At 38.8% G+C, this 23,813-nt stretch overlaps 3 protein-coding genes across 9 annotated transcripts; 2 read left to right on the top strand and 1 right to left on the bottom strand.

Moving 5' to 3' along the window:
* The first annotated feature begins 13,184 nt into the window (after positions 1-13,184).
* Positions 13,185-16,889, top strand: LOC122020931 (stress-response A/B barrel domain-containing protein UP3-like). Of its 4 annotated transcripts, none has more exons than XM_042578984.1 (2): positions 13,185-14,151; positions 16,313-16,667. In XM_042578984.1, the coding sequence occupies exon 1, from the start codon at positions 13,298-13,300 to the stop codon at positions 14,123-14,125; it is 828 nt and encodes a 275-aa protein (XP_042434918.1). In that variant the 5' UTR covers positions 13,185-13,297; the 3' UTR covers positions 14,126-14,151; positions 16,313-16,667. The 4 variants fall into 4 exon arrangements, with proteins under 4 accessions (XP_042434918.1, XP_042434917.1, XP_042434916.1 ...); XM_042578983.1 differs by lacking the exon at positions 16,313-16,667 and adding an exon at positions 15,902-16,289; XM_042578982.1 differs by having other exon boundaries at positions 13,186-14,151; positions 16,334-16,666.
* A 599-nt stretch (positions 16,890-17,488) lies between these two features.
* On the top strand, positions 17,489-22,373 carry LOC122020929. Of its 4 annotated transcripts, none has more exons than XM_042578979.1 (9): positions 17,489-17,731; positions 17,882-18,149; positions 18,266-18,318; positions 18,452-18,488; positions 19,661-19,726; positions 21,343-21,450; positions 21,536-21,689; positions 21,881-21,957; positions 22,035-22,373. In XM_042578979.1, the coding sequence occupies exons 1-9, from the start codon at positions 17,688-17,690 to the stop codon at positions 22,098-22,100; spliced, it is 873 nt and encodes a 290-aa protein (XP_042434913.1). In that variant the 5' UTR covers positions 17,489-17,687; the 3' UTR covers positions 22,101-22,373. The 4 variants fall into 4 exon arrangements, with proteins under 4 accessions (XP_042434913.1, XP_042434914.1, XP_042434912.1 ...); XM_042578980.1 differs by having other exon boundaries at positions 17,490-17,705; positions 17,887-18,149; XM_042578978.1 differs by having other exon boundaries at positions 17,490-17,705; positions 21,346-21,450.
* Positions 22,374-22,564: 191 nt separating this feature from the next.
* LOC122019541 lies at positions 22,565-23,245 on the bottom strand. The gene has a single exon (XM_042576999.1). It carries the CDS (start codon positions 23,243-23,245, stop codon positions 22,565-22,567), a length of 681 nt encoding a protein of 226 aa, XP_042432933.1.
* Between the last annotated feature and the right edge of the window lie 568 nt (positions 23,246-23,813).

Raw genomic sequence — 23,813 nt, 5'->3', positions numbered from 1 at the left:
ATGAGGGTAAGAGTCAAGTTCAGAAACCTCAACATATCATAACCAACTGGAAGGGAAACTCCAACGGTAAAAGAAAACAATGGAACAGTTCTCAGGGTGGTTCAGCGAACAAGCAACCTATGTTTCCTCAGTGCACCACCTGCGGAAAGAAGCATCCGGGAAAATGCCATGTGGGCACGAATAAGTGCTACAGCTGCGGATTGGAAGGACACTTGGCCAGAAATTGTCCTACTCAGATGCAGACACCTCAGCAGCAAAGTATCCAGAACAGAGGTGCCCCCTCACAGCTACATCTAATGCAAGCTGCACTAGAAGGCCCTCAGATAAGTCAAGGAAGACTGGAAGCCCCACCAGCTATGACGAATGCCAGGATCCACTCCCTCACCAGAGAAGATGGGACAAGTGCTTCGACGGTCATTACAGGTCAGATACCTATTATTGGTCATTATGCAAATATGTTATCAAATCCTAAATGCGAACCGAAATATGAATTTATCGGGAAGCCGAGAAACATTACCGATCAGGGGATCGAGAATGTGACCGGGCAACTCTCTACCCTAACCCTAGCAACAACATTATTCGACAATATATTGGAGAAACAAACCCGTGACCCCAGTATCCAAAGGATCAAGCAAGAAGTCTTAGAAGGGAAGGATAACGGATTTCGTATCGCTGACAGTGGAATACTGTACTTCAAGGATCGCCTATGTATTTCCGACAATTCAGAGATACGGAAAAAGTTATTAGAGGAGGCGCATGCGACACCATATGCAATGCATCCTGGATCCACCAAAATGTACCAAGACCTGAAGAAGAAATTCTGGTGGTTTGGTATGAAGAGGGATGTGGCTCAGCACGTCAGTACTTGCCTGACCTGCCAAAGAGTTAAAGCAGAACACCAGAGACCTGGAGGTGTACTGCAGCCAATTCAGATTCCAGAATGGAAATGGGAGGATATTTCCATGGACTTCATTTCGGGACTTCCCAAAACGACGAATGGCTACGATGCTATATGGGTAATCGTGGACAGGTTGACAAAATCGGCCCATTTTATGGCAATCAAGATGACCTACTCGATCGAACAGCTAGCCCAATTATATGTTAAAGAGATTATTAGACTGCATGGGATCCCTAAGACCATCATCTCTGATAGAGATGGCCGTTTTATTTCACATTTTTGGGAATGTGTTCAGAAAGCCCTGGGTACGAAATTATTGTTCAGCACTGCCTTTCACCCTCAGACTGACGGGCAAACAGAAAGGGTGAATCAAGTATTGGAAGATATGTTACGAGCTTGTGCCCTGGACTTCAAAGGGAGCTAGTGCCGATATCTATGCTTAGCGGAATTCGCCTATAACAATAGCTATCAAGCTACCATTGGTATGACACTGTACGAAGCATTGTACGGGAGAAAATGTAGATCCCCTATATGCTGGTATGAAAGTGGTGAAAAGAAGGAAATGGGATTTCAAACCGATCTTATCGACAGCACCACCCGTGCAATACAGAAGATCCGCCAAAGAATAGAGACTGCCCAAAGTCGGCAGAAGAATTATGCAGATAAGCGACGTAGGCCGCTGGAATTCAGCGTCGGGGATTCAGTATTCCTCAAAGTAGCTCCTATGAAAGGAGTGATGAGATTCGGAAAGAAGGGAAAACTAAGTCCTCGATATGTAGGACCATATCAAATTCTGAAGAGAGTTGGCAAGGTGGCTTATGAACTAGAGTTACCACCAGAAATGTCGGCTATTCACAATGTGTTCCATGTCTCAATGCTCAAGAAGTACATGGGTGGCGCAGATCAAGTGATCGAACCACAGACAGTTCAAGTTCAAGAGGACCTGAGCTACGAGAGCCGACCGATTCAGATATTAGATCGAGATATTAAAAGGCTAAGGAACAAGGAAATACCTTTAGTAAAGGTTTTGTGGCAAAATCAACGGTTGGAAGAAGCGACTTGGGAACGCGAAGACGATATGAGACAGAAGTACCCCGAGCTATTTTAAGTTCGAGGACGAACTTTTATGAGGTATGGGAGACTGTAACACCCATAGGGTCCTTAGCAAAATTCTAGAATATTCTATCATGAATAAAGAAAAATATATATGCTTTAGTTGAATTTTGCTCCTAGCCGAACACTTAAACAAATAAAATAAAAATAAAAATACATAAGGTCTAGGACTTGAACTCTAGATCTCTCATTAGATGCCTGAATAAGATAACCACTAGACCAAGAGAAATTATTGTTAGGAAATAGAGGGAAACTATAATTAAATGTAAGAAGAAAAGACTCTTCTCTTAGAAAGAGAAGTAAGAGTTGTCTTCTCCCTCTCTAATGAAGAGATGCTCTAGAATATTCCTTTCTTACTCACCAAGAAGGGATGTATCTAGACTTTTCTCTTAATTATGAAGAGAGTAAAAGAAAGGAGGAAGAAAAATATATTTTCCTTCCTCCTCTCATAATGAATAAAAGGAGGAAATTAAAGATGAGTTGTCATTTGCTTTCATTCTCCTCCTACTCTCCCTCACCGTGACCTCTCTCTCCCTCTCATCCTCTTGCCGAGACCAAGGAGCAAGGAAGCTCTCCTCTAGGAAGGATTCACAAGCAAGGTTCCCTCCTTAGAGAATTTAGCGAAGGATGTGAGTATTCCCCTCACTGCAGTACAAGTTGTTGTCGAATCGATCGTTAAGTTTTTTTTCAAGAGTTTTCAAAACCATAAAATTTTCTTGTGGGTTTTGATGGATGATCTTTTAGGGTCAACAAGTTTCAAGTTATGTTTTATAAAAAAAAACAAAAAGAAATCTAAACCCTCACTATGAATATTTCGGCCAAGAGACAAAAGAGGGTTAAGGCTAGGTTCTTTTCTTATGAGAACATGCTTGAATTTCATACTTATATGATATGTGAATTTTATGTGTTGATAGTTAAGTTCTCATTCTTCATGTTGTGACAAAAACAAGGAGATTTCTATACATATGTTTCAGCCAACATGACTTATAGGCCTTAGGTCAAGAATTTTGCATAGAAACCATAGTAGTTGTACTCTTTTATGATGTATGAATTTTTACATGTGGATAACTTAATTTTTATGCTTGATATGGAATGAAAAATCATGAAACCCTACTGATATGTTTCGGCCAAATTTAGATAAATAAGTTAGGGTTAGAATTTTGAACTCAAATAGTCTCATTCATGAAGTATGGTGACTTGTATGTGCTTGTACAATGCCTTGTATATACTTAGATTAAGTTTGCATGTTATATGGTTAAGTTCTATGCTTCATATGGAATAAAATGATATGAAACCCTACTGATATGTTTCGGCCAAGTTGAGATAAATAGGTTAGGGTTAAAGTTTTGAACTCAAATAGGCTTATTCATGAAGTATAGTGCCTTGTATATGCTTGTATAGTGCCTTGTATATGCTTAGATCAAATTTGCATGTTATATGTTTAAGTTGTATGCTTCATATGGAATAAAATGATATGAAACTCTACTGATATGTTTCGACCAAATTGAGATAAATAGGTTAAGGTTAAAGTTTTGAACTCTAATAGGCTTATTCATGAAGTATAGTGCCTTGTATATGCTTGTATAGTGCCTTGTATATACTTAGATCCAATTTGCATGTCATATGTTTAAGTTTTATGTTTCATATGGAATAAAATGATATGAAACCCTACTGATATGTTTCGGCCAAATTGAGATAAATAGGTTAAGGTTAAAGTTTTGAACTCAAATAGGCTTATTCATGAAGTATAGTGCCTTGTATATGCTTGTATAGTGCCTTGTATATGCTTAGATCAAATTTGCATGTTATATGTTTAAGTTGTATGCTTCATATGGAATAAAATGATATGAAACCCTACTGATATGTTTCGGCCAAATTGAGATAAATAGGTTAAGGTTAAAGTTTTGAACTCTAATAGGCTTATTCATGAAGTATAGTGCCTTGTATATGCTTGTATAGTGCCTTGTATATACTTAGATCCAATTTGCATGTCATATGTTTAAGTTTTATGCTTCATATGGAATAAAATGATATGAAACCCTACTGATATGTTTCGGCCAAATTGAAATAAATGGGTTAGGGTTAGAGTTTTGAACTCAAACATGCTTATTCATGAAGTATAATGCCTTGTATGTGCTTAGGTCAAGTTTACATGTTATGTGGATAAGTTTTATGCTTCATATGGAACCAAATGATATAAGAACCCTACTGATGTGTTTCGGCCAAATTGAGATAAATGGATTAAGGTTAGAGTTTTGAACTCAAACATGCTTATTCATGAAGTATAATGCCTTGTATGTGTTTAGATCAAGTTTACATGTTATGTGGGTAAGTTCTATGCTTAATATGGAATGAAATGAGGATGAAACCTACTGATGTGGTTTGGCCAAGATGGATTAATTGAGTTAGGAAAGAGTTTAAACCTAACTAAACATGTTTATGTATTCTCATGATATGTAGCCTTTGATATGTGAGTAGATTAAGCTTTCATGCTTCATGATATGATGAAAATATGTCTTATGATATGTTGCCTTGCTATGTCTTATGATATGATATGCCATGTTCATGATATGATATGATAGACTTATGACATGATATGTCATGTTAATGATATGATATGCTAGACTCATGATATGATATGTCATGTTCATGATATGTATGCTAAGTTCATGAGATGATATGCCATGTTTGATGATATGAAAATGACATGTTATACTTTATGTTATGATAAGAACATGTTATGTTTCATAATGCATGTATGAATGGCTTATGTAAGAAGAAAAGCCTAAAGAGTTGCTTCCCTTAAGCTGGGACCAAGAGCACTCTTCATGTTATGGAAAAGAGTTGCTTCCCTTAAGTTGGGATCAAGAGCACTCTTCATGCTATGGTAAAGAGATGCTTCCCTTAAGTTGGGATCAAGAGCTCTCTTAATGATATGACAAGAATTATGACATGTATGATATGATGAGATATGATATGCATGATATTTTACTTTGTATGGCTTGTACCAAGGGTGGGCTCCATAAGCGCCCCGGGGTCGACGGACTATGAACGGACCTCGTTAAGGGATGGGCTCCTCAGTACGCCCCTAGGTCGACGGACTATGAACGGACCTAGATCTCTAGTAGGTTCGGGGCTAGCTACCCTGTCCTAGGGATTGCGCGCATTTATGTTTACATGTGGTACAAGCCAGGGCCCTTCTCATGATGATGATATGATATTCAAGTATGTATACTATATGTTTTGAAAGAAGCATGATGCATATGTACATTCCATGATACATGTTTTAAAAATATACATATTGCATCTACATGCACATATTTATGAAATTATGTTTATGCACCCTTATGAACAGGTATGAGTTATGATACATGTTTACATGATATGATAGGCTTCATGATATGTGCTTACAGAATGTGATATGAATCATGATATGCACTCACATGATATACTTTGATATGTTATGCTCCTTATGTGATATGATATATTATGTTCTGCTTTCTCTCATGTTATGTTATGAGATGTTATGGTTTTTACATGATAAGATATGTTCTATGTTATGATTCTTCATGCTATGTTATGCTATGCTATGGTTTCTACATGTTATGTTATGTTATGTGTTTTCGGATTTATGGGTAGGCAAGGATCTCACTAAGCCTTTGGCTTATAGCTACACGTTTTCCTTGTACTGCAGATAAAGGCAAGGAAATGATCAATTAAGGGGAGTAGAAGGAAAGGTGATGGATGTGTGTGGAAGTGCTCGGTGGATAGATCTACTTAAGTTTTGGAACTTATAATTAGTTAAGTTGTGCATGTGAACTAAGTTGGACCCTATGCTTATGATGATGATTTCAGCTAGTATTTCATACACTTATGATATTTTACTCATGTTAGAATGATGATGATATGATGAAATGTTCAGTATGCTTTGATTCACATGCCATGATAAGTAAACTAAATGCATATGATAAAAGAAAAAAAAAATCTAAATAAGTCTTCTGCTGCCATGAATCCATATGCATTAGTAATTGATGTCTATGTTTCAGTGACGTCCGTCCCTCCGGGGTGACCTTAGTGCTACCTGGAAGGGCGGGCGTTACACTTTATATAGGTGCATGACAAAATATTCGTTGCTTCACTTGGACAAATTTTATCTTAACCAAGCCAGCATTCGGTTTGTGCAGTCGTGTTTGTATATAAGTCAACTTGGTTCAATATAATCTGAGCCCTGAATTTATACTCATACACACCCACACGAAAGAAAAAGTCTCTCCCCATATATTTATACATATTGTTAATAGATATAAAATAATATAAATCAACCCATATATCTTAAAATTCTTAATATAATAATTTTATTTATATTTTATAATAGAATTTCTATCCTTTCCACAAATTCTCGATATATATATATATATATATACAGCGCGATACGCACAGCGCGACTGTGCGCGTCGCACAGTATATCGTGATTTTTTTGTTTTTTTTCTAATTTTGATTGAAAAAATAAATAAAATATATTAATTTTGATTTAAAAATAATAAAATATATTTTTTAAAATTTTATTAGTAGGATTCAGGCATCCTAATTCGGATATAATTTTTCAGTTAATTTTTTTTTAAAGATTTTACCTCTGGGGTTTAGATTTTTCAATTGGATTATAATATTTAGTTAAAAAAAATTAAAAATGAATTAAACTTAAGTATTTATGGAGTATTGTAATATGTTAAGGGGATATCTTAACGTATTAGCTGTTATATAAAGAAATATTGTTTTTTAATTCAAAATTTATGAGTTTTGTTATTTTTTTATAATTAATTTTTGAATTAAAAAAATAATTAAAATATTTTTTAAAAATTTTATTTCTAGGTTCAGATTTTGGGTTATAGTATGAAAGTTATTTTTTTTTAATATTTTACCTCTAGGGTTCAGACTTTGAGTTATAATATCAAAGCTATTTAGAATTCAAATTTTGGGTTATAGTATTAAAGCTATTTTTTTTTTAGATTTTACCTTTAGGGTTCAGGCTTTGGGTTATAGTATTAAAGTTATTTTTTTTTAGATTTTACCTCTAGGGTTCAGGCTTTGGGTTATAGTATCAAAGCTATTTTTTTTTTTAGATTTTACCTATGGGGTTCAGGCTTCCTAATTAGATTATAATATTTGGTTTTAAAAAAAAATTAAAATAAAATCAATTTAAGCATTTATTGAGTATTGTAATATGTTGAGGAGATATATTAATGTATTAGAAATTTATATAAGGAAATATTTGTTTTTTAGTTGATTTTCTTAATTTAAAATATAAAAAAACTCAAAAAATTAAAAAAAAAACGACTGATATCATGCACGCGCACAGTTATATACTGTGCAGGCACGCAGGATATTATATATATATATATCCAACATTTATTACATATTGACTCTTTAAATTAGTCCACTCTTTTTCCATTATATATATATATATCCAACATTTATTACATTGACTCTTTAAGTTAGTCCACTCTTTTTCCACCCAAAGTTTAACTCACTTGTTTCTTCGGATCCGTCCCTCTTCAAACAAATATACGACAAAAAAAAAATAATGTAAAAGCTTATTTTCAATGGATTAGAAGATAATGCACCTAATATGTATATGTTGATGTAGAAATTCATTGCCTCGGGCCTATGATAATTTAAACCTCAATTATAATTAATTTATAAAAAAATTTCTTCTAAATAAAGAACCCAACTAAATAAAAGCTCTATCTCCTCATGTTACTATCGGCTTTACTTCTATGAGCTTCAAGGCTTAACTTCCCCCGTTCGGGATCGAGCTATCGCCACGGGTCTCGGACCAAAATAGTATCACCAGTCTCGGATCTGAGTATTGCTAGCGATCTCTCGGTTAGGGGGTCAGACCAATCCCCGGTCGGGCTCCTGGACCAATCCCCGGTCGGGCTCCTGGACCAATTCCCGATCAGGCTTCCAGACCAATTCCCGGTCGGGCTTCTAGATTAATTCTTGGTCAGGCCTTCGGATTGTTTCCTGGTCGGATCTTCAGATCAATTCTTAGCCCGACCTCCAAATAGCTTCTTTATCAAGCTTTCAAATTGTTTCCTGGTCAAGTCTTCAGATCAAAAACTGGTCAGACCTCCAGATTGTTTCTTGGTCAGGTCTCCATATCAAAAACTGGTCAGACCTCCAGATTGCTTCTCGGTCAGGCCTTCAGATCACCTCACGAGCGGGCTCCAGACTCTCGCCCCAGTGCGAGTTATAAGTGAGCTCTGCTCTCACGTCCAACGACCGAGCTGCTCGGTCGGTTGTCCCAGACTCTCGCCCCAGGGCGAGTTATAAGTGAGCTCTGCTCTCACGCCCAACGACCGAGCTGCTCGATCGGCTGTCCCAGACTCTCGCCCCAGTGCGAGTTATAAGTGAGCTCTGCTCTCACGCCCAACGACCGAGCTGCTCGGTCGGCTGTCCCAGACTCTCGCCCCAGTGCGAGCTATAAGTGAGCTCTGCTCTCATGCCCAACGACCGAGCTGCTCGGTCGGCTGTCCCAGACTCTTGCCCCAGTGCAAGTTATAAGTGAGCTCTGCTCTCATGCCCAACGACCAAGCTGCTCGGTCGGTTGTCCCAGACTCTTGCCCCAGTGCAAGTTATAAGTGAGCTCTGCTCTCACGCCCAACGACCGAGCTGCTCGGTCGGCTGTCCCAGACTCTTGCCTCAGTGCAAGTTATAAGTGAGCTCTGCTCTCACGCCTAACGACCGAGCTGCTCGGTCTGTTGTCCCAAACTCTTGCCCCAGTGTAAGTTATAAGTGAGCACTGCTCTCACGCCCAACGACCGAGCTGCTCGGTCAGATGTTCCAGACTCTCGCCTCAGTGTGAGTTATAAGTGAGCATTGCTCTCACGCTCAACAATCTTCCCGGATTGGCTCAAGCACTTTCTCGGTCAGTATCTTTTACATATGAAGCGAAATACAACACGCCTTACAGGTATTGCTGCTTACCACTATGTTGGCAAGGGGTAAGAAGAAAGCGAGGTACGCGAAGTGCTTTTGTTATGTTTTCTAAAAAGGTTAAAAGAATGCAAGTGTTTTATAGCAATATAAACATAGACACTAGAATGAAGGAATACAGTTATAGAGCAGAAAATAGGCTTCATTTCATAAAGAGGGATTCATAAAAAGGAACATTTAATAGTGCTCTCAATTGCTATTGGACCCAGACACTTGAGGTCTTTCCTCTAAGCGAGTTCTCGATTGAGCCAGCTCTATCTGCACACGATCAAGAGTGGCCCGCAGTTGATCAATGGTGGCGTTTTGTAGTCGATTCTCCTCCTTAAGACGCCACCTCATCCTCGTGCTTCAGCTTCAGATAGAGGATATGATGGAGTTGAGCGTGAAAGTCTGCTTGCGCTTTCATCTTCAGGGTCATTTCTGCCCGGGTCCTGCATTTGGCCGCTCACCATAGCTCTTCCAGTTCCCTACAAAGAGAGGTCTGTAGATCCCGGCTCAGGGTCATATCATGTAAAAGCCTTCTCGGTAAAAGCCAGCCGGCGACGCAGAGCAGACAACTTGGGGGATTCCATGAACAAGTTAAGGAGCAGGTATAAAGAGAAAATGTGGATAGGGAGGGTGAAGTGCCCCAAATCTTTTATACAGAAGAGGAAGGTGAAAGGACTCTCTTGGAGCCGGAGAAGACGCTTGGAAACCATAGTAGCAGTAAAGACGGACCAGACTCGGAAGTCGAAGAGTTAGTGTGAGCATGAGGTGCACCCGACGGTCACACAGGTCTGCTGAACGCCAAATAGGTCAGCAAAGGAGTCCAGAACCAGATCTGGTATTCAAAACACTGGGGTCTAGTCAGTCGGACTAGAGCCTCCTTCGACTAGACTTGAGGGGGAGACTTGTGATACGGCGCGTGTTTGGTGGGGTTGATAGGATGATGTGGCTGAAAGTCAGGGCCACAGGAGGGTCAGGAATCAAGCTGACCTGTAAGTCAAGAAGGTCAGAACTCAGGCCAACGTGGCCGGTCAACAATCCAGCTGACGAGGAGGTCAAGAAGGTCAAAAGTCAGGCCAACGTGGTCGGTCAACAGTCCAGCTGACGAGGAGGTCGAGAAGGTCAAAAGTCAAGCCAACGTGGTCGGTCAACAATCCAGCTAATGAGGAGGTCAAGAAGGTCAAAAGTCAAGCCAACATGACCGGTCAACTGTCGGACTGATAGTAACAGTGGGGAGATTAAAAGTCTAGCCTACAGGGCTTAAATTAAAAGAGAGAAATTGTAAGACCCAGCCCTGATAGCAAGTAGTAAATGGGTTCGTGGGCCAAATACAGCTAAAGATGAGGACTACTGGCAGGTCTTCTTACAGACCCAGCATGCAGGTCGGGACATACAGGCCCAGGATAGCAATAAGCAGCGTGCAGGTCGGAACGCTCGTGCCATGGATAAAAGCATACATGTGGGTCGGCGGACAGACCCAGCGTGCAGGTCGGAACGCTCATACCCTGGATAAAAGCAGACACATGTAGGTCGGCGGACAGACCCAGCTTGCAGGTCGGAACGCTCATGTCATGGATAAAAGCACACATGTGGGTCGACGGACAGACCCAGCGTACAGGCCGGAACGCTCATGCCATGGATAATAGCAATAAGCAGATACGGGTCGGGAATCAGCAGATCGTCGGGGTGTATAGGCTTCGAAGGACGCAGATGAAGGTGGGTTAGGAGGTCAGACACTACATGACAAATAGGCCTGCAAGGAATCGTAACCACCTGTCAGAGAACAATCATCACATGTCAGGGAATATTCTAACGGTAGGAGACTCATACTCCTTTTGGTTCCTCCGCCAGCCTATGAGAGAAAGCTACGTGTCGACCACCGCCAGACAGAGCCTGACATCTGACATTCCCTGACATTCGCCAGGTTCCAGAAGCCTCAGTTGCAGTATAAAAGGGATGCTTTGTCTCTTACGCAGGTACACTCACTCGTCATTTCTTACCAGTCTTTTACTTTTGGTGCTTTCTCTGTGATTTCTGGGGAAAAAGTACATAACTTGAGCGTCGGAGGGCCTGACCCGGGGACTTTTTCCCTGGTTTCTGTCTCTAACGACTGTGGGACTCGTCTGAGTGTGTGCAGATCAATAGCGTTATCATCTTGATCATTTCTCTCCGGAGAACCGCCCGTGCGAACCTGTCCAAGGGGTACCCCGCTGATTCAGCATCTCAACGACTCTCCGTCAACTTTTAGCACAACAAAACCCACCTTCATCCGACTCAGTTTCCGGACGAGATCATATATATATATATATATATATATATATATATATATATATATATATATATATATATATATAGACTCTTTAAATTAGTCCACTCTTTTTCCACCCAAAGTTTAACTCACTTGTTTCTTCGGATCCGTCCCTCTTCAAACAAATATACGAAAAAAAAAAAATAATGTAAAGGCTTATTTTCAATGAATTAGAAGATACTTCTAATGCACCCAATATGTATATGTTGATGTAGAAATTCATTGCCTCGGGGCTATGATGCAGTGAAAAAATATTTAAATTATTATTTAAATATTTATAATTTAAACTTCAATTATAATTAATTTATAAAAAAATTTCTTTTAAATAGAGAACACAACTAATAGATATTGGGTTCTTGACCACTCGTCATAAACACTTTTTGATTTATCCGAATAGTCGGTATGAAAATTACGAGCTTTTCCCAATTTATCTGAATGGTCAGTGGAAAATTTTCATAAGACCAAATTGATTACCCGAGGACTAACTACCTTTATCATTTTTTTTCACAAAGAAATTCATGGATTGAATTTAAGGATATCAATTCAGGTGGATTGGATCAGGTTCGGGTTAATTTTTTTAAAAGAAATCTAATCCAAACTTTATCCAAATTCAACTAGAAACTGACCAATCCGAATCCATCCCGGATAATATGAAAATTCGATTCAAAATGATTTTTTAAATTTATTTTTCCTATAATTTTTTATTTTTATTTTAATACTATATTATTATCATACTAACATTAATATTAATATACATAAAAATATCTTAATTTTTAAAATAAAATTTAATTTAATCCTAAAAATCTATTAAACTTTATATTTAAATCAATTCGGATCAATCGAAACCCAACTCGACTTAATTAGAAAATTTTCAATCTAAAAATACTCCAATATAAATATAAAAATATCTAATCTGAATTTGTTTTTTTTTAGATTGACTCAAATCAGATTTATTTATACATTCCTAATTGAATCCATTAATTGAAGAAGATAGATTTATTGATAACGGAGTGTCCAATGCTAGTGGTATTGGTGATCAATATTGTAGATCCCCTCAAATAATAGAGTCTACCGCAAAACTAGGCATTAAAATTTTCTTTCTCCGAGGAAAGGAAAACAAAAACAAAAACCAAGAGCAAAAAGGAAGATCAAAAGAGAATGCACAGTGATTCAAGTGAGCTGTCCTCCAGAGTTCAGTTAATTAAATATTTACAGTCGATTTTTAGTATATTACGAATTATTTTTTTTTTTTATAATGAGAAGGTAATCTGTACATCTATAATTTTGTGATATAGATGTTTCTTTTTCATGTATTGATAGAAATAGATTGAATGTTGGAGACGAATGAATCATTTTTTATCATATGTATTGATAGGAATATATTCCTATTTATTTTATAAATGGGGATTATGGATAAGGTGTCATGTGATACATGGCTTTTCAATAAAGAAATCAATATTGACTATGTTTTTTTTTTGTGAATTATTTTTGTATATACTTTTGCACTTTATTTTTTTCATTTATTGTTTGACACCTTCAAAATTCATACCTTTCTAAGTTTATTATTATACATAAAGTTAAAGTAATATTTATTTAATAGTATTAAAATAGTTTTTAATTTTTTTAAAAAAATTGCTCAAGTTAGAGTAATTTCAATTAAACCAGAATAATTTTGATCTCAAATTAATTTTGCTTTACATACTAGAATTTTAGTAAAAGTTATAGCAATGCTAAAAAAAAATTTATTGCTGAAAATAAAATAAATAATCCTCCCGTTTAACGGATCGGGTTTCGGGACGGATTACCAACATGCTGATGCACTTGGCTTCCGGTACCATTAGAACCGCATTCAGGGCATGATCCTGCGAAACGTTCCGACCTCAACTCGGACCGGCGTCGCTATCGAAACCCACTCCATCTCTAATCCAACGGGCGGAGGACGAGACCGCCGACAACAACCGCATAGCTGGGTGCATCTGTAACTTCAGACAAAGCCCATGGCGTGTCTGAAAACCTTCCCTTATCTTCACCGCTCTCGCTCTCTCATCGGCTTTGGATCCCTCTTTTGTTCACCTCGCCTCTCGTGCTCACCCCATCGCCGGCTCTTCGCCACGCCATCCTCCGCCTCCTCCTCTTCCTCCTTGCTCAACAGCGCTGGCATGGCTGCCGTCTCCATCGTCGAGCATGTGGTCCTCTTCAAGGTCCGAGACTCCACTGAACTGTCCAAGATCGACGCCATGATGTCCGGTCTGCAATCCTTGGCCTCTCTCGATGTCGTGACCCACCTCACCGCTGGTCCCATCCTCCGCCACCGATCCGAAGCCGCCTCCGCCGCCGGGTTCACCCACTTGCTCCACTGCCGCTACCGATCCAAAGACGACCTAGCGACCTACTCCGGCCACCCTTCCCACGTGGCCGTCGTCAAGGAACTCGTCCTCCCCATCAGCGATGACATCATGGCTGTTGATTGGGTCGTCGATCTCGATGGCCCGGTGCTGCCGCCGCCAGGGTCGGCGATGCGGCTCACCCTCGCGAAGCCGAAGGAGGGTGCTGCAGCGGAACTCATTGAGACGCTAGGGAAGGTCAAGGTCTCGGCTCCAGCTGCGGTCACGCAGGTGAGTTTCGGGGAAAACTTCTCGCCGGCAAGGGCCAAGGGGTACGGCGTGGGCCTTCTGACGTTCTTTCGTAGTCTAGAGGCGCTCGACGCGATGGATGCAGGACAGAAGGACTTGGTAGATTCGGTGAAGGAGAAGGTCAGGCCGCTCCTGGAGAGCTTCATTGTGCTTGATTTTGTGCTTCCGCCTCCAACTGCGGCTAACCTTTGATGCTTCTTCACCCACAATCCACAGAGGTTCATTCGAAACTTCACCTTTTTATGACACAACTGAGCTTCCTTTGCTAACCCCTCAAAGAAATAATTTCCTTGGCAAAACTTCATATTTGTGGTACACGTTTCTGGAATTATTTTGAATTGGTTAAATATTTTGAATCCTCTCTAGTTGTAGTTGTTAAATGATCTTGAACAAAATTGGTCTGAGAAGAACTAGAGTTTTGATTATATAAAACAACTAGCATAAAACTGGTCAAACTTTGTGATTGGAGTTTGAAGCAACCTCTATCAGCAACTTAACAAATGCTTATTCTTGAGAAACAACTTTGCAGTGAAAAAGGATTGCTTGGCAGCCTTAGGTCAACACCGTGTCCTTGTATTGTGAATTACAATCCAACTTCCCACAATGTAGATTTACAAAGACTTTTTACAGTGATGTTGACTAAAAAAAACTTGTTAGAGTGATGGCTTAAAATTAATGCTAGCTGCGCTTACTTTTCTAAGTGTTTGGAGTAGATTTTTCCTGAGTAATACAGATATTTCAGATAGTTGGGTCCAGTATATTGTTAATCACTTTCATTTTAATTCAGTGTCATATTTATAAAGCATAAGCTACCCTCCCACAACATAGACTAACAAAGACTTGTTAGAGTAATGGCTTAAAGTTTTAATGTAACTACATTTGTTTCTAAATTTTTAGATTAGATTTTTCTAATTAATATTGATATTTAAGATAGTTGGGCTTATTTTCCAACTCTTTAAATTAGATTTTTCCTGATTAATATTGATATTACGATAATCAGGTGCACTAGATAGTTATTTTCTTCATTTGTTTTGATCTTATTAGGAGTTGAATCGTAGAAGGCCATGTTCTATGGTGGCTCTTCGTCTCACTTAGTCAAGATGTGAGGGGATAGATACACCAAATAGAACTTTATTTTAAGGGTATAAATAATGTAGGTAATGTCTTAGGCATCCAAAATGCTAAATGATTTAAGCAACCCAAAATGCGAAGATTCTTTGTTTGTAATGTCTTGACATCTCACTTAACCACGTGAGACTTGGGAGCCTTTTGGAGTCTCACTTAAACACATGGTATTGAAGGGAAGAAATGGCTCATTACTCCCTCGAATTCTAACTCCAAAGATGAAATATTACTCTGGATACCATGTAGGAGTAGGGTGGAGGCCACTTCGTCTCAAATTATTGACGACTTGAAAGGAAGTATTCCTCTCACAGGCATGGGTTGGACTCGAAATGGCCCAACCCACTCAGTTTGTATCTAGCCCAGCACAACTAGAGTGGGCAGTGATCCAGGTCCGGCATGACCTTGGCACTCTGTCTCGGGCTCAAACTTAATGATGAAACAGTATAATAATATTGAAATAATTATAAAATAATAATGAGAAACTGAATTTAACAAATACTTTCCAGTAGATTTTGAAGTTGTTTTAGATATAAAAAAGGTTTATATCAAAAAATTTACAAAAGATAGCTTATAGGCTATGGATAGTCGAGCTGAATTGACATCTTTATCATGGACCACTGCATTTTTGCCAACCTGAGACTATGGGCTTGAGGCATCCTATCTTCAAGTTGAATGTTCTTCTTTTCTGGCTATGGGACACAAACAATGAGCTATTATTTTTAAACATGGGTTGACAAGAGGATCTTTTTTGACAAGACCAAAAAAAAAAACTATGGCAGGTTGAATATCCTTTTGAGCCTTGTGTGTTATAAGCTAAACATATTTCATGTTTGTGGTTGGTAGGGAATAGGGATCGGAATGCCTTTGGGAAAAAAATGTGAAGTATAGAAGGTAGAAGGGCTGATAGATGGAGAGTGATACTATTTGATGCGTGTTGTGGCACAAGTAAAACTGTAAAAGAGCCAAGAGTTTAATCAAAAGGGGACAAGGTCAAAATGTCAAGCAGTTACTTATGGACCAAGAAGTAACAGGTCTTCAGGTTTTTGCCAATGTGGTTTCTTGGTTTGACAAGTGATACTGCTTGGAAGAAGCTTAATGACTAGAAAAGATCTTTGGAAGTTTGACTCCAAGCAGTTGGGGACATTGTGATTAGTTGTTACAATAGATTCTATCTGTTTCTTCCCTTCCAACTTTTTAATAGTTGAGTTGTACGATACCGATATCGATTTTTGTTACTTTGAATATTTTGATCAGCCTCTACTGTTTTTCAAGCAGCTTGATACGTACAAGGTGTAAGGAAATCTACAAGCTAAGCTTTTGAGTCGACTGCCTCCGTTCTAGTTTGCTTTATACACCAGTTCATATCTACCAAGCTCTGTGCTTGTAGCTTTCACTACGTGTATGATGTTGAGTCATGTAGTTCTAAGAGTCCAAAATATCTATTTTTTAAAAAAGTATGTGGTTAATAAGGAAGTTGAGTCATGAGTCTTGGCTTGTAGTGTTCCATTTTCAATATCAGACACAGTTAAAGTGACTAAACAAAGACTTGAAATTACATGTTCTTATTTCTTAAGGAGTAAGAATTGAATGATTCTTGAGTTGCTCTAAATTGTAAGAATAATCCAAATTTTTTAATGAAAGTGTCACATTCTTCCTCTTGCAGGTTGACTCCAACCAGTAGCTGGCGATCTGCATAATAAAGGCACTGTATTTTGTCCTTAATCTCTTGAATCTTAGGCAAACATTATTTATGCTCCCAATTTGAGTTTTTCATGTGCAAGATTGTAATCTGTGTTATCCTAATGATTCTGGATTCGCTGCTTGCTTTAAATTGTATGCAGTGATACAAATCACAAATTCTTTAAACTAAAAGGACAATAAAGTCATCCCCAAGAGTCACACTGCAATACAAACCCATGAATAAAAAATAAGCATCATAATCACCAGTGGGAGGGAAAGCGGACATGCAATAGTTAGGAATACTAGTCCTCGCGAGGTAGTCGAGGTGGGAGTCGGGTAAAAATTTGTTATCGGAAAGATATGGTTTGATTTTCGATAGGTATAAATACTATATCAAGTTATGTCATATTTTTTGTTTAAAAAGGTCGTTCGACTAAGATTTTCATAATTTATTTATAATTTATTCCTTTTTAGAGGGTGTGAGGCCGTAGGAGGTTGTGGTGATAGTTTCATCGTACCTTTGTCAATAGTGAGGAATACTAAAAATAAAAATTTAAAAAGGCAAAAAAAAAGTCTGGCCTGGAGTGACAAAGCCTTACGTGTGAGATCTGTGTTACTCCGGCGATTATCCTAAACAATATATTCAAAATCTTTAACGACTATTATTTCAAACCATAAATGCATTTAGATGAAAAATAGTGAAAATATTAAAATAAATGGATAATGATGGACGGTTCATCTATAAAGAGGAAAACAGCTTTCCTTTCCCAGCCCGCGTCGGCGTGACTTTTCTCCCATTCTCTCCGCTCTCTTGCTCTCTCCCTCAACCTGTCTCGTTGGTTCGGGCTGCGCGTGTTGCGAGATCGATGACAGCAGTGGCCGCTCCACTCTCGGGTCTCCGGCGATCGTCACCATTCCACACCCAAGATCGACGCAAGCCCTGCAAGATATGCGTCTTTGCGGTTATGTGAGTGGATTATTCTTATCAATACGGTAGAGATTTTTTTTCCTCGTTAATTGTGTTAACGGCGAAATCGAGGTGTTCTCTACTTCCCGACTTTCGTTTCCCTTCTTGTTCTTTGTCTTCCGTGCCTTTGGTTGATACAATTTTTAGGGCCCTAATCTTTCAAAGTGAATTGTTAGGAAAGATGGATCTGTGGCATCCTCCGATGCTGAGGAAGACGAGGGTAATTCCGGCAGCTTCCATAGGTCCCCAGAGTTTCCGCAGCTCAAGATGTCTTCTAATCAATCTAGTCTGGCGCCGAAGATTCTTAAAATCGACGCTTCATGCGACGGATCGAACTTTCGGTTTGACCGTCCGCAGCCTTCGGATGAAGAAGGAAACTGGAAGCATAAGAGAGCATTCGGAAGATTTATTGCAAGGGAGGCCCTTCTGAACGAAGAACTATGGGTGAGCTCAAACTTAGATTGTAGTCGCTGAACGCCATTGGTACATTCGTCTGTTTATTCCCCCATTTTTGAGGTTTTCTTTTTTAAAGATACCTAACTTTGTTGTCTTCACTGCAGGCGGCAGCATGGATAAGGGCCGAATGTCATTGGGAGAACTCTTCAGATGTTCGGTCTGCATTCTTGCAACTAACTTTGCCCTTCTTTTGTCTTTCCACTATTGATTTTTTTTGAAAATTTTTGGTATGCAACTGAATTCTAATATTGGATTTTTGTTTATGTGTGTGTGCAATCCAATTTTTGCAGCTCTCTTGATATCTATAAAAGACAATTTGCAAATAAGGTATGAATTATTTTGTAATCGATGACTTTGACATTTGGAAACACCATTTCACTGATAATCTATAACATTTTTAGAGATAAGATGAAAATACTAAATAATGAGGCTTGAATGGAGAAGCTAAGTTTAGGATGGTTATTAAAGGTGATACGTTTAATAATCTCAATCAAGAAGGTGGATGTGCCCATGGTGGATGAAGATGCAAATCAATTCTGTTACATGTTCTACTATGCATGAAAGTTACTTTTTTTCTGTATGAATATGTATTAATTTACTCTAATTGGTTATTGAGCATTTTATTTCATTTATCTGTAGTTCTTTTAATAATTGTAATTGATTTGAAGCAGGAATGGGTATGATTTTCAGTTTCTTTGAAGTATACGATGGGATATGGCATATCCAACAATTACCCACATCATACTTTTTAGTAATTTTTACATCAAGTAATGTGCATGTTCCTTTTCCATAAATTAGCTAGTGAACCTCATTAACAATATATGCAGAGTTGTATGTTTGAATTTAATTTGAACTAATTAATTACTAGTTTTGTCATGATAACATTATTACTGTCACTTCTATTGGCTTGCCTTGATTTTCTGTGTCTTTTTTTTAGCATGAACTTCACAAGCACTTCTGCTGGTTGTCAGTACAGTATATATTCTTATTTTCAAAGGAGTAAGAAAAAACAAAAGAACTAGTTTTGAGTTTCATTCACTTGCAGTATCTCAAGTAAATAAAGAATTGGAGAACACATGAGGAATATACTTTTGTATGCACTACTTGAGATAAACACAGTTGAACACTTTTTTACTCGTCTGTGATATACAATATAAGGAAAGGCTAGCTTTTTTTTTATTGTTTTACAAAAACAGTAGTCACTTTTCTTTTCTCATTTTTTGCAAAGGGCTTGGATTGCATTTGGGTAGTTAAATTATCTAACAAGTTTATAATATAGAAATCGATCAATACTGACAAATCAGAATTAACATAGATATCTACAGTTGGTTGTGAGAATATAGTCATCTATTTAAGGTACTAGATCATCATTTTACCCCAGTGTCTTAAACAATATATATCATATTTCTTTTGGGCATTTGAATTTACATGTTAATTAAGTATGATCTCATCTGTGCCATGTGGAAAACCATTTATGCTGTTAATATAATCTGATGCAGGAGTTTGATGCGATAAAGAAGAGGTGCAGCGCACAACAAGCTGAGAAATGCATTTGCATTGTTGCGGTATAGTAACTTATAGAACCTAAGATTAGTTCTACAATTTTTACAAATCATTAGAAGTGATCTTCAGTCTATGATTTATGAATATTTAGCAGTGTATTATACCATTAGAAATTGTTACTATAAAAAGTCTTCACATACTCCACTTTTACAGGGTGATAGGCTGATAGGCTTATATAGTGAGGGATCAATTGACAAAAGCATAAGGACTATGTAGACTAAACCCAAGTCTATTTTGTTTAAATTCAAATCATGTCCATGTTATATCGGTTTGATTGGACCAATTTTGCTAAATTAACAAACAAGAAGCGCACATGCACACACACACATTTGTTTGTATTGATTGCTTGGATTGACTCAAATTCACATTTTCATGATGTTATATAATATTGTTAAGTAATATTATCTTTTTAAAACATGACTTTTAAATTCTTGCTAGATATAGAATTGACAATACAGATACTTGCAAAATAGATTGGTATTTATGCTTGAGAAACATGGACTGCCTAGGGCCACTTCTACACAAGTTAATCCTAGGGCCAAACAGAAAAATTTAACCTAAACTAGCAATAAAAAGATACATGGATATGAAAAATCTTGGAATCACCATACTACTCATAGCCTAAAATCAAATTGAAGTCCTAAAGAACTGAGAAACTAATTCACAAATATGCCAAACAAGGAAGTCATGTATGTCTATCTCTAGTAGTTTCTTCTATCCCTCACGTTCATGGACTGAAGATGTGTCATATAGAGTTTACTCTTCAAATATACAGTACACTGGAGTGGCTATATGTTGAAAATTTCATCACCCTTACATTAACATTATTTTATTGGTAATCATAAAATATTTTCCTTACTTGCAAGAAGAAATTTTGATCCTTTCGAGCACTCATAGACCCCCCCCCCCCCCCAAAAAAAAAAAAAAAAAAAACACACACACACACTTTAGAAGCATATTTTAAACTCGTTTTAGGTGCTATATTTGGAGCACTTGGTTCCTGGTCTTCAATGGAGAACAAAAGAAACAAAATGCTTCCGATCAATTTAACTTCATGGCATCATAACTAACTTTGTTAAACCCACTGATTCTAACATGGACTATAGATAAGGTGTCCATAATGCTTCAGTCTCAGCTTGCACTTAATACAGGATGATCCAAAACTTTTGCCAATCAAACCCAGCATGTCCTGTTTTGAAACTAATTACAGTCCAAAATGATAAATCAAATCAATGGAGACATCTACTCCTGTACGTTAATGCAATTAATTCATTCTCTTTTCAATGTCAAATAAATAGGGGATTTGGAATGGGTACTAAGTAATATATGTAACAAGTCTAGCATTCTATGGGGATATAGCATGAGAAATCTGCTCAAATGTAGAAGATGGATGATCCTCGTCTCAAGCATATGCATTCTGTGGCCACATCCTATTTTTCTGCATATGTATTCCTATCTACCATTTTCCAACTCATCTAAATTGAAACTTAGTAGTCCATATGACTCAGAGCCAAGTGAAATCTAATTTAAATAGCTGTGCTTCCTTGCACATTTATTTCAAGTGGATTGCATCCCTCCCATTCAATTGTTTCACCATGGTTTCTGCTTTATCATGTAGCAGGTAAAGAAGGATGATAAGAATTCTAAGCGCACTGCACTGAGCAGCATTATTGGGACTCTGGATTTAAGCATACGACAACTGTTGGTTGGAGAAACATTCCCTCTAGTATGCAAATTATGCTGTTCCTGGTTGTTTGTTTTCTTCCTTTGCTAAATTCCTTTAATAAGTTAGTGCTTAAATTGTTCAACAGGAGCGCATAAAAGAACCTGCATCCTGCAGTATCTACCGAGCAAATCAACCAAAATATGCCTACATTTCTGATTTATGTGTTTCCAAGTATTATCGCCGCAAAGGCATTGCAACAAACATGCTACTTTTAGCTAATGAGGCAGCCACAACATATGGTGAATCATGAACTTTCATCTAGTTTTTCTTTCCATTTGTTATTTTTTTTTTAAAGTGCGTACACGTCCCGGCAAGAATATGGCAATAGGAGCTAGGCAGATCTGATATTTTTTGTCGATGTCTTTTTCTTATTTATACATTTCTTTGAGTATGGTAAGGAGGTTTGATATTAAGCTCTTGTTCATCCCAGGTATCAAGCAGATATTTGTGCAAGTGTACAGAGATAACACGGGGGCTCAAAAGCTTTACGATCAGATAGGATTTCGGGTATATATCCAGTGCTGTCATTGCAAACCTTTGATTCTCGCCATCTTAATCCTTACACGCATTGTACACCCCTGCAGGTTGTCCCAGAGGCTGACGGTCGTTTAGTAGCAGAAAACAAACATTTGCTGAGTTTACAGATCTGAAGATTCTTCCTTACTGATTGATTCCTTGATGTGAAAGTCCGTTACTGGGGAGGCATCATCCAAAAGTTACTGGCTCATTCATTCACAACCATCTTATGGCAGCAACTGTAGATTCTCTCTCTTTCTCTATCCCTATTTTTTTCTGGGGGAGGGTGAGGAAGCGGTTGGAAACCTACAAATCTGTAGTAAGGAGTGCATGTGCATTCATCATCCATAGATTGAAACAGTTTATATAGTTTTTAAGTTTTCAGACCAAATTAGTTTTTGCATCAAGCTAACTTGGCTGATTAATCAGCATTCGGTCGGCAACAACATATAGTTATTTTGCATATTGTAATAGAGTTCACAATTCACCACGTACACAGTGTCACAGCCGATGCACGAATTTGCAATTTGGTGAGCACCACATAAATCATCTTCGATCTTGGTTACTTAAAGCTAAGCACTTTATAATTCGACAGTAATTAGAAATCAACGGGAGAGATCTTCCTGCCTTCCAGATCATTCTTCACCCACTGCCCCTTCTTGTTCCTCAACTTCTCTTCGAGCTCCCTGGCCGCGGCCGCCGCGTTGGCGATGGCTTCCTCCTGCACCCGCGCCATCCGCCGGCTCCTCCTCCCTGCCGCCGCCTCCCTATCGGCCTCCATCTCCTCGAACTGCCGCACCCAACGCTGTCGCAGTGTGCAGGCCGTGACCAGCGCTAGCGACTGCATCAGGAACATCCCCAACAACAGTGCCGCCTCCACCCGGGCCAGCGCCCGCTGATCCCGCGCGCCACGGGCTGAACCTAGCAAGCGCAGGCTGGGCCCGGGCCGAAGGAGGAGCGTGAGGAAGCCTAGAGCCTGGCCGACGGATGCAGCGAGGACGAGAAGGAGGTGGGCGGCGAAGCAGGGGCGGGTGAGGTGGGAGGAGAGGAGGCTGAGGAGGGCGGAGAGAGCAGTGGAGAAGGAGACGGCAAAGAGGGTCCAACCAAAGGAGGTGGGGGAGGTGCGGAGGAGAAAAAGAGGGGCGAAGGAGGCGGAGGCGAGAACGAGGAGGAGCAGGTTGAGAGAGGAGAGGAGGAGGGCGTGGAGAGAAGACGAAGACTGCGAAAATGAGCTCCTAAGCTTCACATGAGCGTCAGTAGAAGAAGAAGAAGAAGTCATTTTGGTTGATCTAGTCTTTCTTGTTCGTTGGCTGTGATTTGTTGGTTGGAGTCGGATCGGAAACGGTAAGAAGTGGTTAATATAGAAGAGATGGATGGAGCCTCCTGGTCTGCGAACGTTGGAGCGGAAGCAGCTTAACGGCTATGGTAAGGAATTTGGAATCGGAACCTTGAAGCATTTTTCTGCTTTGAACTGTGCATTGATTGTTTTCATGTTGCTTTTGTTGTTATCTTTTGTGAAGTTTGAACACGAATGGGCGGGAACAAAAATATATCTAACTATTTAGTGAAACGGTTAGAAAGAGCCTAGACACAATTACAAAATTATTGTTATATATTTGAGTCGTGAAAAATACTCTTGTAAAAATATAATATAAAATTACATACAATCAGGGGTGGATTTATATTAAGACGGGTGAGGGGCTATACCCCTCGAGAGGAGCAGTGGCCAGTGTTAGATCAGGATCTGTCCTAAGCTCTAGCCTAGCCCTGTTAGACGGGAAGTAGTTCATCGGTAGCGGGATCGATGAGGAGGAAGGACTGAGTTAAGAGCTGACAATGGGGGATTT

Source organism: Zingiber officinale, chromosome 9A (assembly GCF_018446385.1).
Source record: "Zingiber officinale cultivar Zhangliang chromosome 9A, Zo_v1.1, whole genome shotgun sequence".
In the NCBI taxonomy this organism is placed as follows: Eukaryota; Viridiplantae; Streptophyta; class Magnoliopsida; order Zingiberales; family Zingiberaceae; genus Zingiber; species Zingiber officinale.
This window is presented reverse-complemented; position numbering and strand designations above follow the sequence as displayed.

Excerpts from the sequence above, each read along its gene's own strand:
- LOC122019541 (XM_042576999.1), bottom strand. The coding sequence starts at position 23,245 with ATGACTTCTTCTTCTTCTTCTACTGACGCTCATGTGAAGCTTAGGAGC.
- LOC122020931 (XM_042578981.1), top strand. The coding sequence starts at position 13,298 with ATGGCGTGTCTGAAAACCTTCCCTTATCTTCACCGCTCTCGCTCTCTC.
- LOC122020929 (XM_042578977.1), top strand. The coding sequence starts at position 17,605 with ATGACAGCAGTGGCCGCTCCACTCTCGGGTCTCCGGCGATCGTCACCA. Across the intron at positions 18,150-18,265 it reads TTCTGAACGAAGAACTATGG|GCGGCAGCATGGATAAGGGC; the intron begins GTGAGCTCAAAC and ends TCTTCACTGCAG. Across the intron at positions 21,451-21,535 it reads TTGGAGAAACATTCCCTCTA|GAGCGCATAAAAGAACCTGC; the intron begins GTATGCAAATTA and ends ATTGTTCAACAG.